Source organism: Symphodus melops (assembly GCF_947650265.1).
Source record: "Symphodus melops genome assembly, chromosome: 21".
Classification (NCBI taxonomy): Eukaryota; Metazoa; Chordata; class Actinopteri; order Labriformes; family Labridae; genus Symphodus; species Symphodus melops.
Genome location: NC_136711.1, coordinates 3,366,493 through 3,386,560, shown reverse-complemented (window position 1 = coordinate 3,386,560; position 20,068 = coordinate 3,366,493). Strand labels below are relative to the sequence as shown.

The window sequence follows — 20,068 nt, the reverse complement described above, 5'->3', positions numbered from 1 at the left end:
TCAATGTAAAAAAAAAAAAAAAAAATAAAATAAAAAGAAAAACGTGTCTGACTCGCAAATGTTGTGACTTTTGGTATTTTGAACCTTTAACGTCACAGTGAAACTTAAGTTAGACTCTCTTGCCTCAGTATGGTCACATACATCCCACTTTCTGAAAAAACATGCAGTTGGAGTTCAGTTACATTTTCGATCCCTGAGGTGAGACTGAATGACTTAGCAAACATTGCACGATATGGAGCCGTGCAGCCGGGAGGAGCTGTTGGCCTCGTTTTTCCTTGAACATCAGGATGAGGAGGATAAAGGTCAAATGACTAAATTCCACTTTTAACACACAATATAAACAACGGTGACACCTTGTATGATATTGTTAAGTTATCTACCCAGAAGCTAACAGTTACGTGCTGTTATAAATGAGTGGTGGCTGAGAAAGTCGCCCTAAATCATGTTTGATTGCATAAATGTTCCTGCCCCAAAAATTCTGAAATGTATTCTTTTTATTCTTCCTAAGGGAGCTAAAGCAGAAGATATACTGATATACTCATTAATGCCTATTTTTGATATGTATCTGGCAAGCAACAAGAGATGAGTATCACTGGAGAATGGAAAATATATTTATTTCTTTTTTGTCTTAAAAAGATTTTAAATGTTGCACATTTGAGTTTGAACTGTAAATATTCTTTGAAGCAGCAGCTCCTCTCGCTGTGTCGAAAAGACTGGAGAAAATGTTGTGGATCTGATGTCGATGGCTCCCCATGCACATCAGCAGCTCCTCGGCTGAGACGGTCGGCAGCACCACATTTCTTTTTGATGTCCACTTTTCTGAAGAGCTCTCCTGGACTCTCCTCTTTGTGCCTTTTTGGTTGCAGGTGCCTCCCGTCAGCAGAGATGCAAACTCATTAAATTAATTCGAAGCTCCGCTCAAAACCTTTTTTTTTCCCCTTTTGAAATAAGCTTAAAAGAATCTAATATCTGAGAAGATAGATAGATTGACTCTTGACTTGACTCTTGTCTTCATCAAGAAAGCAGAGCAGATCAGCTCCTCGATCCTGCACCGCCGTCTTTCAGGGCCCGGTTGACGATGAGCTGAATCTCATGCTGGCAGCTGCAGAGCCTCTGACAGGAAGACTTTACAGCGTGTGGAGAGGATAGCTGAGAAGCTCATCGGGGTCTCTCTCTCCTCCATTCATGACCTACATGAGAGTCCTCACACAGTCCTCGTTACTCTCTGCAAACGGTGTGTTTGATCTCCTGCTTCACTCCAATAAAGCTAAGACAGCGAGAATCTTTCCACAGGCAATAAACCAGCAAAAACCCTGCTTTCAAACATTCACAACATGCTTCCTTTTGAATTATTAACATACTTCATTTAATATGTTATGCCTGATTTTAATAATTATACTGATTTTGATATAGAGTAGGGCTCTCTTAGCTGTTGCTGTAATTGTCTTTGTTGTTTTGGACCGGTCGGTTTTGTGCGGGCTCCAAAAAGAAACTCTTCCAAATCCACAAAATCTTCCAGTTGGATAAGCCAATCCTTGTAATAGTTGTCAGCGTTGTTGGTTGTATATATTAAAAGAAAAAGGTTGTTTCTTGTCTTAGGTATTTACATTTATTCACGGTGTGCCGCGGTCATAAACCATTAAAATGCTGCTAATTTAACTCAAGTGTGGCTCCCTGAAGACACTCAAAACACAACTAAATAAAAACTGGTCAATACAAGGAAGTAAAACATGCCATTAGATTTAAAAATTCCCAAATACAAAATAAAAATTGGCATGTTGTTTTTCTAAAGTAATGTTTTGATATTTGTAAATGTGTTTGAGCTTGCATCTTGCTTTTCTAACCTTCTGCCTACTCAAAGTGCTTTTACACCACAGGTCACACCGTCCCATTCACACCACATTCACACACTGACGGCAGAGGCTGCAAGGTTAGTGTCCATCAGTGTTTGCTTATCTCATTCATACACATTCACACCAAGCAGCAGGATCACTTTGGGGTTAAGTGTCCACATTGGAGCCAAGGACACATCGGACATGCTGCTGCGGGAGTTAGAGATCGAAGCCCAGATCCTCAGATGGAGCGGCGACCAACACTACCAAAAGTTAAAGTGTTGTGTTGTCTTGTGTAGGTCTAGTATGTTCAATATGTCTAAATTAGAGGGACTGAGGTTCATTTGCAAAGCAAAATCATGATTTGACAGTTTTGTATTTGTAATACCAAATTTGAGAGTCTTATAAATCCGGAGCTGTTTGAGTCTGCTCTTCCTTGTTATGTCATTGTTTTTGTACTGTGTCTATGAATGTTAGTCACAGAAAGAGGGCAGAAGGCCTTTAAACACTTACCTCTAATCAGTTCAAATGTATTACTGTGTGTGTAATGAGCATTACTTTTTCCAAAGGCCTTTGTCTGCCATCTTGTCTGCTGTGGAAAAACCAATACTGCTCATCTGTTTTCTGACCCGGCAATCTATGCCGTGTTCCACTTTCGGCTCTGGCTTAATTAGGGGGAACATTTTGCAGCACACTTTCCCGTCATACGTTGAGAGCCATCTCTTTCATTCAAATGATCCCAAATAAAGCAACAACAACAAAAAAAAACAAAGCTTAGACATGACTGTGTCAGCAGGGTGAACAGAGGATGAAGGTTTCTAACAGAGCGAGGTGATTCACGAATCGCAACACGGATGTGTCTACCCTTAAATGTCAACCCATGAGACTTTTCTAAAAAAAACAAAAAAAAAAACGTGAACTGACCAAGAACCAATTGATGCGTAAACTAATTTCAGGTGACATATCATAAGATATTCTTCAGGCAAAGTTCTGATGTAAGCTGAACTTTTTCTACCTGTCATAGAGAGCTCTCCTTCCATGCTACGAGGATTTGTTGTGCTGGATGCACTAAGCAGCCCACTGGACAATTTTTTAGGCTGTCTGTTTTTACTGCTCACAAAACAGCCAGTGGACATACTGTGGGAGTAACATGCATGAATATGGAACAGATTTGCATCAATAAGTATCTCCATCAACACTGATTTCTCTGCTAAATTCCCTGCCTTTTGCTTCTGTCACTTCACATTACAAAAGGACTCGGTTATGTCCCACACCTACGTGTACTCACTTAGATGCTACTTTCTTCTACACTCTAGCCCTTTCTCAACCGTGTGCATGACAAACATTCAAGTATTTGCAGGACGTCTTCACACCCAGAGGCTTCTGGATGATCGTTCGAATCCTTAAGCACTCGCTGGTTCTCAACGGTGGGAGACTTAAAAAAATCCTCTGCATGCTGTCGACAACTACATCGGACTTAAAGATTTTGAGGGGTGGCAACAGGCAAAGCAGGAGGAGTGAGATAAACAAAAAGTTCAGAGAAGAGGAGAAAAAAACCAAAGTTGTTGGTTGTCGGAGTTCATAAAACGTTTCTGTTATTATATGGACATTGACATTTCTACACCTTTCCTCTTTTACACTCACTATCCATTAGAGGAGACAGAACATGGACATGATCTACTTGGTGAAAAGTAGCAGTGATGTGATGCTTTTTTATGCAATATGAAGTGTAGAGAAAAAACACTTAAAATCATGAATACATTGAATGGACAGAATTGTCTGATTTATCAGATGTTGGTGCAGGGGATGTTCAGAGGCAGCTAGACGGATCGAACACAGAATTCAGGGGTCTGACATCTTTCTTCAGTCGTACATTTTTTTTTCAACAGTCTCGGTTCTGCAGGCTCAAATCTGAATCCAAAACACCTGCACACATCTTAATGGTCAAATTTGTTGCAGTCCTTCTGAACAGCTGCTGTTCCTGCTGAGTGTGCATTTTAATTTGACCAGCAGGAACGGTCGTCAGTTCTCCTGCCATGATAATAGATTCTGCAGATAATCTCATCCATCTGTAAGCAGAGCAAGCAGCTCACACAGTTCCCATCAGCGAGCAGAGATCACGTTAGCTACAAAGATATTCTGATACATGTCCTTTGATATTCATGATTTAATAACTGCAGGGCTGTGATGTTCTGTAGGGCTGCAGACCAGCCCGCAAACTGAATTTCTGCTGCGTTCTTTTCGCTCAATCGTGAGCGTTTGATAGATTTCTCGCTCGTTCCTGTTGGTGCTTTTTACTGTAACTGCAGGATTTCTCCAGGAGCAACCATTACTCAGCAACTGGGAGATACACTCAAAAGAACCAGACCAACATCTATTCTCCTCTTCTTTTTTTTTTTTTTTTTTTTAAATATAAGTTCTAGCTTGACTGTTGCCCTTTTCAAGTGAACGTGATCAATGAGACCCAAGATTAAAGTATCCATCACTTTTGGTGTATCATGTCATATCACGTCATTAGCAGTGTGTCAAATTGTACAAAGCAAGAGATGCAAGACCGACACTGCAGGGGGTCGCTCAGATCAAACGTTGCATACCCTCTCTTTCCCTTTGACGCTAGCACCAACACACACACACACTCATATGTTCAAGGGCAGCCTCACAAACGGACATGATACCCACGCATGGGGACACACAAGAACACACAGCTGCTCTTTGTAACACTATAAAGTAAATACAGTTCGGCACGCTTATAAATCAACCCCACAAATTAAAAAGTGAGTGAGTAACATGCAGGCTGCTGTATCTGAATGTGCAGAGAATGTATGGAAATGGTGCATGCTGCCTGTCGGGGTGCAGCCTGCCTACATTAACATACTAATTAAACGTTTTCTTTGTGTGCATGTGTGCGTGTGTGCGTGTATCAGTGATGCACGTGCAACAAGCATGTGTTCTACGTTCAGATAACAATGCTTTATTGTTTGGCCTCTACAGCAGCCTACCTAAATCCATCTTAAAAACCAGTGCCATATTTTAGAAGACAGACAGAAAGAAATGCATCAAACAGGTCCTTGCAAATGCCGCGATTTAATTTGAACAGCGAGCGACCTTAATGTTTCCTGACAGAGCAGGATTCTGCACACTGACAGGCCACATTTTGATGTTAAACAGAAGTGTGACCAACAGCAGGCAGACACAATGTGACTGTATTTTACAGGGTGCTTCAGGACTCACCACTCCTGCTTCGCTGCATCCTGGTCGACACACCGTTGGCTCTCCCCCCGTTGGGTGAACTGGTCGTGGCATTATCCACCCTGCTCAGCTCAGCTCCCTGTTGCTTCAGCAGGTCTGTCAGAGCCCTGCGGAACAACACGCACACTGAGTTTAAGTCAAATATCAACATGTAATTCATAACACATTACATTAACCACCTTTTCATCGAATTTTGATTTCTTCATTTATTTTTTGATGGTTTTTTGCATGCCACTCTTAACTCAAGATGAATAAGGAAATAAATCCTGTTGGTAGCTGTTGCTATAGAGACTGTTTTGCAGGAGTAAAAAATGGCAAGCTTTCCGAAAATATTGCTGCTTTGTGATCTCAATGCAGAGCAGTCAAAGGAAGAACACTCAGCCCGGTGCTGATGTAAAAAAACAGAGTTAACATCTAAATGTCTTCAGTACAGCAGCATGGCATATAATGGACTTACTAAGTTGCTGAGGAAAAAAAACACACCCACGTTGATCCCAATGTATCAGGGAACCCATTACACCACACACCCAACGGTCTGTTCTCACATCAGATAAGATGGGAGGCGTTTTACCAAAAAAATAAAAAAGCATTCTGTTATTTTTTGAAAAGCGACATCGAAAACAAGAATAAACGGGAGAAATCTGAAAAAACAGCAATGATTTTTTCCCCCCATCTGATCTGCAGAGAAATCAGTAGCTTCACAAAACGACATCATCTGTTAACATGAAACATCATCTGTTGTCCAGATGTGTACAGTTTGTCCCCTATGAGGGCTTTCCTGAACAGCTGGAATCTGTGTGAATACACAAACACACATGAATACACATGCAGCATCCCATTTACAGTACGTCCTCTCAGAGAGGCGCTACAGCCTTCTGTCAACGACGTGTGTGTGTGTGTGTTTAGTTAGTACATTTTTGTTGATTCCTTCTTGTGTGTGTGTGTGTGCAACGTACAGTTTTTTAAATTAAAGAAATGTGTGTGTTGTCTCTCTATATCTGCCAGCAGAGTGGGGTTGAGGTGAACATAACCAAAATCCGAAAATGATGCAAACATGCTGCCAATAAAACGCCAGGAAAACTTCTCAAGATGTTATTCATGATTTTTTGTGTGTTAAAAAATCCTGTTCAGATATTTAATACCTAAACATTTTTATCAGGGGGTTTAAAGTCGCATTTAAGTTTTACAGAATTTATCTCTATACAGCGAAGAGATGGTCACGTCTGGCAGCGGCTGTGATTGGATTTTGACGTAAGCGGCTGTAAATGAGCCAAAGATAGTAACACACGAAGGAAGCATCTGATGCCAAACGTTACGCAATGATGAGATTCTACTTTACTTTAAATCTCATTATCTTTATTCATGTCAATATTATAAATGAATATGTTTCAGTCATCTTGACTCCTGAGTTGTTGTTCATGATTTCTTCACAGGAAACTTTTAAAGGGACAAAAACAAAAAAAGGGCAAATCTGCTGAATTCCCAGATAATTTCAGCATTTAACGTCTTTAAGACCTCGTCGTGTTCACAGGTTTTTAATTAAAGCGCAGCAGTGATCTGTCTTTAAAGGTATAATACGGGGTCGCCGGTGGCGCAGCGGCAGTGCGCGCGACCCCACATATCGAGGCTCAGTCCTCGCGCGCGGGCGGCCCGGGTTCGCGTTCGGCCTGTGGCCCATTTCCCGCATGTCTCTCCCCCTTTCCGACTCTATCCACTGTCCTCCCTCTATCAATAAAGGCAAAAAGGCCGAAAACAAAACTTTAAAAAAAAAAAAAAAAAAAGGTATAATACGTAGAATTTGTTAGCTAATGTTTACATTAAATAATGTAGATTAATTCAACGTGGACTTAATCCATGTTTTATATATTTTATTGCATTATATCAAATATTTCCAACAGTTATGAAAGCCAGAGAAATCTATAATTTTGTAGTTTTAACGGGACGTCATAAAGAGACGGCCGTCATGTTGATCGTTGCCGAGGAAAGACCAGATGTTGCGTCAAAGACTGATGCATAAGGAAGCGGGAGCTGCTACTGAAAGCTGCAGTACTGTCGCTATATGAGGGGAAGTAGCAGAGAAAATCACTCCCATGATTCCCCACTCGCCTCAATGTCATCTTCTGTTACTGTTTTGATTTTGAGCCTCCTGCTGGTGTATTTTAAATACACCTGGTTTAATACTTTTTTTTAAATCACATACAGTCATTGGGGGTGAAATGGTTACCTCATATTCATTTTCCCAACAAAATAATTAAAGGTCCAAAATAATCTTATTCATTGTTTTTATATTTGATACCTAAATAGAGATACAAAGATGATCCAAGCAACAAATGGTTAATATGATTTAACTTTCTACAATTCTACAATTACACCTCAGTCAATGCATTGATTTATTTATGAACTCAAGTATGAGATACTGTAAATACATTTAATTTACTGATTGTTCACGATGTATTTCATGATAAGTTAACAGTTAACCTTTTTGTTCTGTGCAACCTTTAATAAAAGAATCGGTTTTGTTGAACTGTATTCATCAAACTGAGCCACAGATTGGTATTTTAAATATTTGTCTTTGCATTCAGAGTGTACATCATGAGTAACTGCTCTCTCTTGAAGCTTGCAGAGAGATTTTCATTCGAAGTGGCTCATGTCCCTGTGGTGTGTTTTTGTTCGGTGTGTCCTCTGGGATGAATTCCAGTCAGCTGTATTTAACTAGAGGCCCTTTTTTATTTACTGAACGACATATGGCCATGATTTCCAACAATATGGTCGTGTTAGGACTGAGGGTTTGTTGTGTTTGGACGCAAAATGCAAGCACACACACATTCTCTTGCTGCTGAGCACCAGAGCTTTTCAACCGTTTCAGGAACTCTCAAACGTTTAAAAACACATGCTAGCCGGCCACCCAAACCTCGTTTCCACAGCTGATGAAACCCTTTATATTTCATGTGAACACAGATACACATCGCAGATCGCACACACACACACACTTTCAGGCATATTCATCACTTTGAATAAACACATTTCCGCTCTCTGTGCATATGCTGCTGAATTTACAGTTACCCTTGATCAATAATTCAAACACTGGTGCCTCTGTTTCACTAACGAAGCTAGTGTGTTTAGCTACTTCTGTCACACACACACACGTACACACACGTGCACACAATCGTATGTGCAAGTAGGCAAATCCACACACCCTACATGTGACTGATCTGACAGCTGAGGCCAGGGGCAGCTCGCTCACACTCAACCTGTCAAACAGAAAAGTCAAACCCTTTGGCCTTTTCTCTGATCATCTCCATGTGAGTGTGACGATCTCAAAGTGTCTCCTGCAGGGACTCTGTCAGTGACCTGAAGTCTGTTTTAACGCGTCATATGTGATCATTCATCCTGTTTATGAAGGTGCACAGCTTAATATGCAATCTTATTTTAATTACAACTATATACTAAATATATCAAGCCCAGGTGACGCTCATCTCACTCTGGCCGTCCGCACCGTGCTGTTCCCAAGCAGCTTTATTCATATTAGTTTCTTAGTGGATCATTTAGTTTGTGTAATTGGTAACAAACCTTTCTTGGTTTGACTTTGTTAAGGAGTTAAGTGTGTTTTAATGTTATTTGTGGGTTGTTCTTGGTCCTGATCTAGGGTATGACCATCCTCAGCACAGAGAAATGGCGTGCCCACTATAGTGAATAGGGAGTGATTTTGGACACAGCCACACAGAGTGCAGTAGAATAGAAAGTTTGGGTTGCTTGGCAACAGTTTAGTTTCAAATGAAATGTTGAACTAGTTGAATTGGTGGAGTTAAATTATTATTATTTTTTTTTTACTTTTTACTATTTTTTTGCATGACTACATATAAACATAATAGTGTTGTACTGGATGATATCATGTTGCGTCATGGTGACGTTGACGTTATATATCCAAAGTGAAATATTATTTCTGTTGTGGATGATGTACTCCTGGGCTAAATGCTGGGTTTTGTGGTCGAAAGGAATTGTGAGAAATGTTAAAAAATAGACAAGTTACCGGGAGATAAACACAGAACGGATAAATTAGCATATGAATGACACTTCCTGGAGTTTTAAGCTACTCTATTTCTGTATGGATATTTTGTCTCTGAGTATGATATTCATTCATTCAAATCAATGCAGATCATAATCATCTTATTGTGAGTCCTTTTATACCGTCTGCATGCCTGTCTGGAAACAAATTAGGATGTGACGTGTTCCTCTTCTAAATATTTGCATTGCTTGACAAAAAAGACTTTTAACGCCTCCTGATCTTTGTTCCTTCTCTGCAGCGTCGTAAAAGACTTCCTCTCTTCTTTAAAATTCAATTCTGTTTCCTCTCAGTCTGATCATTCTGTCTACCTCCCCCGTTTACCTAAACTCAGCCCTTAATCTGTCTCTGTCTTTAAACCCTATCGTTTGTCTTCCTCTCTTCCACTCTCTCTCTCTCTCTCTCTCTCTCTCTCTCTCTCTCGCTGCTCTTCATCCTCTCGCTGACTCACTGCCGTGTGGCGCCCCGGGCCTCCGCGCACTCTTCTCTTGGCTTGCCGCTCAAACAACTTGCTGATTTGGACTTTTAATCTGCAACCAAATAAAAAAAAACGTAACCTGTCTGCAGGCTATGTAGTGTTTATTTAGTTTTGGCTTTGCTTTATCTGAGTTTTTTAAGGATGAATTTAAACGAGTGAAGATGGCCGCGCGTCTGGTTAAAAGATTAAGACTGAGAGAGGGGAAAGGTTGCCAGAAATAGCTTCATGTAGGCTGCAAATAAAACACTCTAAATCATTGATAGCATGTGTGTGTGATACCCTGGAAGGGTTTTCACATACTGTCAATGTTTCCATGGTGTCAAAATCCTTTGGCACCCTGTTGACTGTTAAGCCAGTTTGTGGGCTGTCTAGCCTGTAATACACGTCACATCCTTCAAGCCTGCAAACATTTAAAAATATAACTAGTTATACAATAAAATCACAATTTCAATAATGAGAGGAACGTCTGATTATTTGTGCCACATTTCTGACTGTATGAATATCCCAAACTGAACAAAAAATTAAAACGATTAAAGTCATATTTCAATCAATCAATCTCAATCAATCTTTATTTATATAGCGTCAATTCATAACAGGCGTTATCTCAAGACACTTTACAAAAGCAGGTAAAGGACCTTACTGTTTGTCTGTTAACATTAACAAAAGGGCAGGTAACAAGACCATGCTCATTGTTATGTTTACAAAAAGCAGGTAAAGGACCTTACTTATGGCTATGTTACAAGAGCCCAGCTTAATCCGTCATGGCGTGGCAAGAAAAAACTTCCTTTTAACAGGCAGAAATCTTCAGCAGACCCGGGCCCATGACGGAACAGCCATCTGCTAAACTGTGCTGGGCTTGTATTTCTGGTCATCCGATTTAACAGTTTAAGAGGAAAATGACTGGTGGACTTTGAGGTCCTGAGTCTGAACGCTGAGGTATATCTGAGACTGTGAGTTGATGAAATATTTACTTTCTTTGTCTTTTTGCAGAAGTGCAAGATGGGTTGTGAACGTCAGAGTAAGAAAATAGAATGAGAAATAGAAGTTCCCGGGGAGTAAAGGTGTAAAGACGATAGCAGATGTAAAAATAACATTAGTAGTAAAAGAACTGTGAGGGAGTAAAATTTCAGTGCAGAAACAGGAGCGACAAAAGCGACAAGCAGCAACATTTGCAAATGTAGATAAATAATTGTAGTCCAACTGAACTGAAGAGTAAAAACAGAGAAATTAGACTTAAGACAGCAATGTGCAATGCTTAAAGGTCCAATATGTACGATATTAACTGAATCAAATAATAAAGTGACCTTACTATATGTTCTGACATTAAGGACAGATGTTGTGTTCAAGGACTGGTTTCTCTGTCAACAACACAGCAGCTAGTATGTTCTCCTCCCGGCATATTAGCGTGTTTTTGTTTTGACCTGAGAAGTATGACTGATTCTGCCCGACCTATAACGTCTCTGCATGTTTCTAATAAGATCCACGACCAGAAACGTGCATAAAGGACGGAGATGTTTTTAAAATATTAAGAGAGGTTAAACGCAGAAATGTTTCAAGACTGATGCAGAGCTGACTAAACACTGAAGCTTCAGTGTCTGCGACACGGCAACCTGTATGAGCGTCGACTCTGGAGAAGACGGGAATTTGGACTGCAGTACCCATTTTAAACACCAGGTGTCAGAGTTACATACTGCTCCTTTAATTTTGAAGATTGTAGCAAGAAAATGAAGATGCAATAATGCAGACGACTTATTTATAGAGTTCCCTTCCAGATTTCCTGCTGAAAATAAACCTTTGATGTTGGTAAATCTTGCACTTAATGATATGCATGTATTCCAAAAGTAACCCAGAGGTTACTCCTCCTCAACGTCTCTACTCCACAACATGTTATGTAACAGCAGAGTGCCTTAGATGTGTAAGGTCATCTGTACCTCTACATTCTCCTGCTTGATATGTTACAGTCACATTGAGATGAGACTCTGCTAATGTTCCTTAACAATCAATTACTCCACCCTGAAGAGGACATACAATGCACCCAGTGACCATACACAACAAATCCAAGAGTAACTCTTCAAACAGAGAAACCACTGTCTCTCTGCAACATCATTACATTGATTACTCTGATGTAAAGTGTCCTAATATTTAAAGCTGAATGAATTACAGTTCAATGCATGTTTCCTGTACAGCCTCATGTCCTGTTTATGCATTCATGGCCACATTATTGATTTGTCTCAAATGTGCCTTTTACTTCTTTATGGTGCTGCAGTTTATGATTCTGTCATTGGCTGTCTTCTGACCAAGACCAATTTCCAGTGACACCATCCTGCAAGAGATTTATCTACAGCAAGAAGACTCTAAGATAATCCACTGAAAAAAAAAGAAAAACTGTGGCAGATATCTCAATGTCCCAAAAAAAAAAGAAAAAAGAAAAACTGTGGCAGATATCTCAATGTCCCACCCCCATCTTATCCCACAGCGATAAGATGGGGAATGACTTACAGTCGACAGTGGAGTGGACAGTGCTTTGTGGACAATAGCCTCTGTACATTGGGCTCACTACTGTTGTCACAGCTCACTTGTCACTCATCTCTCTCTTGTCTTCCAAGGTACAGTAAAAAGCCAGCCTCACTGTCACTGTCAATTAGTGATAAAGAGTGACAAGACTACATCTAACATCTGTGACACGTCACACACACACACACACACACACACACACACACACACACACACACACACACACACACACACACACACACACACACACACACACACACACACACACACACACACACACACACACACACACACAGAGGAAGGGCTGCATGTTTGTGTGTGTCTGTAGTAAGCTGACACTTCTGATTATCGCTCTCTCCGCCTTGTATGCTCTTCTGCGTCGGATATGTCGTCATGGGCATTTTTTTTTTTTTTTAAACAGTTAACAGACTTCAGGTGAGATAAAAACACAAACGTCATTCCAAGGCAAACTTCACCTTGGAAGAAAGTAAAACTGCAGCATACACACACAGATAGTAAACTGTGTTCTTAATGTGATTAAATAACAAGGTGAATAATTATGTTGACGGACGCTCTTCCTTACTGTCACGGAAACGAGCACAGAGATGATGACGCATTTACACCTACGTTTACATCTGTTGCGTTGAAGGCCAAAAATAATGTGCATGACAAATGGGATTTTTAGTGACATATACAGCCTATAGGGTTTCTTTTTGTTTGTTTAGTAACCCAAATACAAATATGGCTCATTGTTCGGATATTAGATGCTTCATTTGAGTGTTTGAGGTTTTATTTCAAACATGTAGCGTTTCGCTTATATTTCAGTTACTTTTTTTTCACCTTGGAAAAAAATACATTTTAGTTTTATTGATGATTTATTAGTATCTAGAAGGTCAACATTTGTTGGGGATATAACTCAGTTGGCAACTATCCTGTGTGTAGGGTTTCATGCTAAAAAGCCAGCTTATGTGTGGAGATGGTTTTCCTTTATTTGGCAACTACTTAAAGAGGATGGAATACTGTTTTTGTAATCTGTTATTTATTTTCGGACTTAACACCTTTATTAAGAGGACAGTGAATAGAGCCAGAAACAGCGATAAAATGGGGAATGACTTACAGTCGACAGTGGAGTGGACAGTGCTTTGTGGACAATAGCCTCTGTACATTGGGCTCACTACATGATAACCACAAAGCTATCAGGCACCCTTATTTATCTGTTTATAATCAGCCTTCCCTTCATGGGTTTGTCTTTGTGTAGTGACCTTAGTTTCAAACCTCTGAAGATGTTCACTTAAATTTAACCGCAAACCCTCACGATCAATCCAAGGACTGGTGACCTGCACTGGTCACACAAGGCGGTAGGTAAAGATTTCCTCCTGAGCAGTGTTTGCCTCACTAAAGTAGATTCAAATAGTGCTATTCTAGCCTGTACCCGCCATTTGTGTGGGCTAGTTTTAATAGGCCTTTGGCTTTGTACGTCAGCATTTCCACCAACTTTGAATGAAAATAGACTCTTGCAGTGTGTGTGTGAAACTCAGCATATACTTTATAAAGGAAGCTGTAATTATCTTGGCTTGTTTTGACGTCATTTTTGGCACGGCTGCTACCGGTGACTAAACGGTAAATGGACGTTCAGCGCTTTCACACACCGATGACAGAGGTTATTATAAGTGTCCATCAGAAGTAACTAATTCCATCCACACACATTCATACATTGTGGAAACAATTTGGGGTTAAGTGTCTTGCCCAAAGAAACATTGGACATGTTGATGCAGCCTGACCTTCTGGTTGAGCGATGACTCTACCAACGGAGCCACAGCGGCCCCTTTGGGTAAGGCAGCAGCTCATGTTAATATAGGCTAACTAGGCAGCAGCCACAACTCTTTGATTGATTGACACACGTACAGACAAATCACTAAAGTTTGACTCGTGGTGCATTAGTGATGTTTTTCTATTGGTTGAAAGAACAACAGCCTTCGCAACAACATTGATTGACACATATAGAGAACAAACCAAAGGAAGTGTTTTTGTAGGCCAACCCGGAAGTAGCATCGCCATGGGGTCTATCAAGAATCCGCCTATGGGATTTTTGCATTGGATTTTGCAAAATTTAAGCAAACACACATCTCTGATGTATAGACGTATGGTACAGCATACGTCTATACAGATGAACACCATTTTTATTATTCGATTTTTAAAAAGCTAACGTTAAGCCATTAGCGAACTGCACCACGGTCGGATGATTTTGACGTCACTACCTCAGATAAGCTAATTGTTTTAACACGCTCGCCAAACTGTAGCTTAATAAATAGTTAAGTTTGTTAAAGCCGGGGCAGGGACTGTTCAAAAGAGGGACATTAGTGTTTAAAACTGTAGATATCTGTGGGAACTCTGGACACAGAGCTTAAAAATGGGGCGTATGGTCGCCCTATCTTAAAGTGCAGTCAGCATCTAGAGCTATTTTCACGCTAGCAGGCTAACTTGTTGTGTAATCCCTCCAGCAGAGGCTTTTACCCTTTGCTCTGCTACTTTAAATATAAAAGAGATGCACACACACACGCACACCTTTTTCTATTAATCATATGGTTGTTTTTTTATTTGTTTTAATGTTGAAAAGCTGATAGTTTCTCTCCTTCGAGTAAAAGCAAGGACTATTTTGAAGATACTTCAAAAGAATATAATGCAGTTCTCTGGTTATTTATCTGTTTTTATGCAGACCTCGACTGTCTTTGGTCGTCTTTGTTATTCAGCTGTAGTCTAGATGAAGGCAGCTTCTCGAGTTGTGTTTTCATGCTAACAAGCTAACTTGTTGAGTTTTCCCTCGAGCACAGAGGTCGGTATTTGGTTGTTGGTTTTTTTGCCACTTTGAATATGAAAGGAAAGTGCTTCTATGCAGATATCTACTCCTCCAGTGCCCTGTATGGTTTCATCGTTTGTCTTTCAGCTTTTTGATGCAGATTTTTTTGGGAGGTTTTGTTTTCATACTAACAAGCCTTTCATGAAGGCTACCAAATAATTGTTCTCTATTCAGCCACCTTCAAAATGGAAGAAATGCAATCTTGTACTATACAAAAAGTTTTCAAGCAGCTTAGAGTTCTCTGGGTTCTTCTTACTGCACTTTTTTCCCCTGCCTTTTGGAAGGTGTAGACAGATGGCCCATTAGATTTTTTGGGAAAAGGATAAAGTGAACCTACAGGGGACGACACACTGTGAGTCTGCTGGTGCTAGGAACTTCAATTTTGACTGTTTTAAGTATGAGAGACAAAAGTTGTCTTGTGGGAATAATTTTTTTATACGTCATTAAAAATGGAAATGCCACCCTCAAGGTAGAACAGATAAGAAGCTGAAAATCTTTCAAGTTTTCTGATGTCAAGCTATTTTAACTACACCCAGATAAACAGACCAACAGAAACAAAAACAGAAATATCGCGCAGATAAACCCTGAAGTCATTACTGACCCACATTTAACTATGTGCTGAGGCCAAGTCAAGCCCACAGAACTTTGGAAGGAGCAAGTTAGAAGACGAGAGAGGAAGGTAAAGCCGCTGGGAGGTGAAAATTGTCACATCTGATACAGACGCAACTTATATGTCCCTCCACTGCTTCTGCAAGAAATGTGCCAAATGGCACGGTGCTTGAATATGTGCATGTGCACACTTTTACTAACAAATAAACATGCATGCAAAGACGAGCTCACTCACACATCAGTGACAGGTGAGAGGTGATAGGGAGTGACAGCTCCACCCTGGAGCGAATGAAAAGGCAGAAAAGATGGAGCTGAGAAACTGGAGCAGAGGAGGAGGATGAAACTTTAAGGAAACTCGCTAAAAACTTCTGTCCTTAGCTTCTTAGTACAAATGAATTTTCTCACATGGCGGATATTTAGGGCTCACTCTGGTTTGATTCGCTTCCTGCCTGGAGAGTCTGTTCCCCACTCTTCTAAAGCTAGAGGAAGTCACAAAGAAACTCGCTGCAACAAAGAGATGGGGCTCATCAGAGATACAAGACGGCAGCATAGATGTGGGTATTCTTGACTTTTTTTGAAGGATTTTTGTGTGTGTTCCAACATGTACAGCCTGCAGTACACCAGAGAGCACGGGGGGTTACGTAAGTAGGAGGTTACAAAAAACAGTCCTTCAAAAGTTTATAAAATATTTGCAAATCAAGAAGAGAATAAAGAAGAACACGAAAGAGGAAAAAGTCGTTCTTCAGTAGAAACTTTGCTGTAAAATCCACATACTTGCCAGTGGTTAGTTCACACACATCATGTACAGAGGCTTTATTCCTCAAAGCCGGCAGCCCCTGGTTCAAATCTGACCCGTGGCTTCATGAGAGAGAGGCATGTCATTCCCCATCCCCTCTCACTCTCTCTGATTTCTGACTCCATCCATTGTCCTATCGCTCAAATTAATGCATAAAAAGCCCCCAGATATATCTTTAAAATATAAACTTATGTTGTTTGGAAAAATTAAGCGTGCCAACATTTCACTCAGTAAAGAAACGTTCTCATATACCAAATATTCTCACTTATTTATTCTCATTTAAGGCATAAATCAATGTTCATGAATCATACGCCTAAATAAAGTTTAAATAAAGTTTTTACTGCAAAGACAAAACTGTGATTTCAAAGCTCAGTTCATTTGACCAACAATGCACAAAACCAAGTCCAAATGCCCTTGAAGTATAAACATGACACCATATCATGTTGTGTCACATGATGTCCGAGGGCGATTGGGAAAGTGATCCCAAGCGTTGCGTGCAGATACAGTCTATATGTTTACCCACAATGTATTGAGTATTGCTTATCTGTCTGCCTTAAATCAGGACACAGCGGTGAAAAAGTGTCCTTCATTACATAACATGATGGGTGCACTGCACACATAGACGCACACATTGGAGACAACTACATGCGAAGCAGTCAAACATATAGATCTTTATGCATGCGTGTTGATGCCAGATGAAAACCTTGTATCTCCATGAAAGCACCGTCGCTTTCAGAGTAAATCAAACTCATCTCAAACCAACTGTTTGAACTGATTTCATTATAAGGAGTTGGTCAATTTGATCGACTGTTTTGTTAAAATTAACTCATAATCAGAGATACAAGGTTTGTATGCTGACCCCATCTGGAGTGCAGGGTCATAAACATGCATGCACATTAACTCTCACATGAATGCACACACACACACACACACACACACTTGGTTTGAAACATGTGACCCCTGCTACCACCATGTTGGTCCTTGGCCTCTCTCACTTGTGTTTGGTGGACTTTGTATAGTGGCTCATCTCGTCCCCCCGGCTGTCCTGACCTCTCACTGTGGGGAGCTGTTCCGTGCTCACGCAACCTAAATGCCACCACTATCATTCTTGTTGTTAATTGAACTATAAATCACTGTGGTGCATGTATATGTGTGTGTGTGTGTGTGTGTGTGTGTGTGTGCGTAAAGTCATGAAGGTCATTGGCGTTTGTTTACTCTTTGAGTTTAAAGCCAGCTTCCCTCCAGCTGAACCTTTCATTAGACTTGACACGTTTGACCTAAGGCGGCGCTCTCTATTGCCTTTGTTAGATGAGGATTAGCGTTGCATGCTAACGCTTACTGGACCTGGTTTGGTTCATGTATTTGAAGGTGTTTGTGTGTGTGTGTGTGTGTGTGTGTGTGTGTGTGTGTGTGTGTTTGAGGGAAGGGAGTATAATCTGAGATGAGGATCATTTTGGATTTAACTCTCAAAGCTGATTCTGGTGAACTGGTGGATTTCAGAGGGTAATCATCCGCTCCTCGCAGGATGTGCAACGAGTATGAGGACAAGGAAAGAAAGAGAAATAAAAACAAAGCAATGCAATATATAGATGCTGACTTTTGTGCTTCCACACATTAGTAGTGAACTCCAAAGTGGGTTGGTGCGAGTACATTTTGGTATCTCACCTCCAGAAGCGTGTGCAGTACATAACGTCTTAGTTGCACGTCCACTTGTGGACCAGGGATTTATGTCAGCTTGCTAATAGTGAAATGAGCGGTGGGGAAGAGCAGTCCAGAAACGGTAGAACTGTAATCTTGGTGAAATTTGTTTAATCACAAGGAGGAGTAATCTGTTGAGATGGTCTGAGGGAGGGAGGGAGGGAGGGTGGGTATGCAGCCGGAGTGTTTCTATTTCAGAGAGGTGCTCGTCTGCAGGAAATATTAATCCTGACTGCGTGTTAGCCCCAGAATGAGTTTTGCAGCTCAGGTTAATGGGAGAGTAAAGTGCTGCTGGAGCAGTGTGTGCGTGTCCACTTCTTCAATTAAAATGCAAACAGAAATCCCTTGAAAGAAGTAAGGCAGGAGACAGAGAAACAAGTAATGTGTAATGCTGAAGAGAAGAGGGAGGAGGAAAGACTCTGTTTCAGCTCTTTGAGAGAGAAAAGAGAAGAAAAGGAGGAAGTACGGGATGATTTCTGGAAGATGAGGGACATAATGGAGATGTAGACGAAGGGGTGCTTTGAGTTGTGTGACGAAGAAATTTAGCATTTCAGATTTCGAGGAAGAAAAAGAGATCAAAAACAAGAAGCTGGGAGAGATAAGAAGAATAAGCTCCTGATAGAGAATACAGCGAGGAAAGGCGGGTTAGATAGTTTGGGATGACAGCGGGGAGATTTAAGCTCATGCTGTGCGTCATTTGCTGTAATGATTTCCTTAGGCGAACAGATTGAACCCTGGACCATGTATTGAACCCAGTGTGTGTGTGCAACTGAGGAATCCTGCTGTACATGCTAAATATCTTCCCTGTGCAGGGCCAGAGGGGAAATTATTATTGTTTCCTCACGAAAAAAAAAACCCAATTTCATTCAAAAAGTGTTCGAGGTGGTTTGTCAGGTGCTCATCAAAACTTTACACAATTGAAGCAATGCAAAGAATTTCTGCACAGATGCACAAAGAGTTTCGATGTACTGCAGCAAACATTGTGTCGTCAATTTGCCTTTTTGTCATTTTTTGTGTTTATTTCAAATATAAGTCATGCTTACAAGCAAAGCAAATGGTACACAAGGGATTACATACAAAATGTATGAAAAAAAAAAGTATGGAAGAAAAAAGAAACAAGCACAAAGAAAAGGAAACAAATAAAAAGCAAAATTAGAAACAAATTTAAAAAAAATGATGTAACAAAATATGATGGGTTGTATTCACATATGAGCTTATCGCTAACTCAGAGAGTTACATGGATCCTCAATCACAATGCTTTACACTTCATGTTTAGATGAATATAATGTTTCCACTTTTAAACAGTGTGACTTCTATCTCTGTCCTGTTTGAAATTCACTTACACTTCAAGATCAGTTCAGCTTCGGGCTGAACTCCGCACTAAAAAAATGTTTTTGTGAGGGATGGATCAGCTGGTCACATGTAGGTATGTGCAATTAAAAGAGACTTATGGATTCATACATACACATGCAGGCAACGTGCACACATGCACACAGGTTAGTAGAACTACACAATGAAACGTTCAGCTGGCAGACTGAGAGTCAGTGTCGTCAAAAATTCTCTTTTTCTAATTTCCAATTTCCAATTTTCCAATTTTAACGAACAACTCGGCAATGCTTCAGAAAAACACATGCATGCAAATACATGCACATAAACTCATGCACAAATACACACAGACATCAACACCCACGCACACACACACACACACTCATGTCTGTCCTCTAACTGCCACATAGTTGACATAAAGACCTCCTCAACACGCACCTGAACACACACACACACACACACACACACACACACTCGCACAAACTGACAAAAGGTGTCACACTCCTCACCTGGAGTTGAGGTCCGCATGCGAAGCCCCCACTGCTCCTCCTCCTCCACTCACACCACGGCTCTTCTCCAGGCCCAGTTTGGTGAAGATGCCAACCAGCACCATGATAGCCACCACGCCGCAGATGATGTAGACGAT

General features: G+C 40.6%; 1 protein-coding gene across 1 annotated transcript in view; it reads right to left on the bottom strand.

Annotated features, from left to right (window-relative positions):
• The window catches only part of shisa8b (shisa family member 8b), a 40,154-nt gene that overhangs the window by 16,409 nt on the left and 3,677 nt on the right, over positions 1-20,068 (bottom strand). Inside the window, exons 4-5 of the mRNA XM_079372405.1 lie at positions 19,932-20,068; positions 5,064-5,188 (exon numbers count right to left, since the gene is read on the bottom strand). The exon at positions 19,932-20,068 is cut by the window's right edge and continues 541 nt beyond it. Coding sequence (XP_079228531.1) covers positions 5,064-5,188; positions 19,932-20,068 — 262 coding nt within the window. The remainder of the gene's footprint in view (positions 1-5,063; positions 5,189-19,931) is intronic.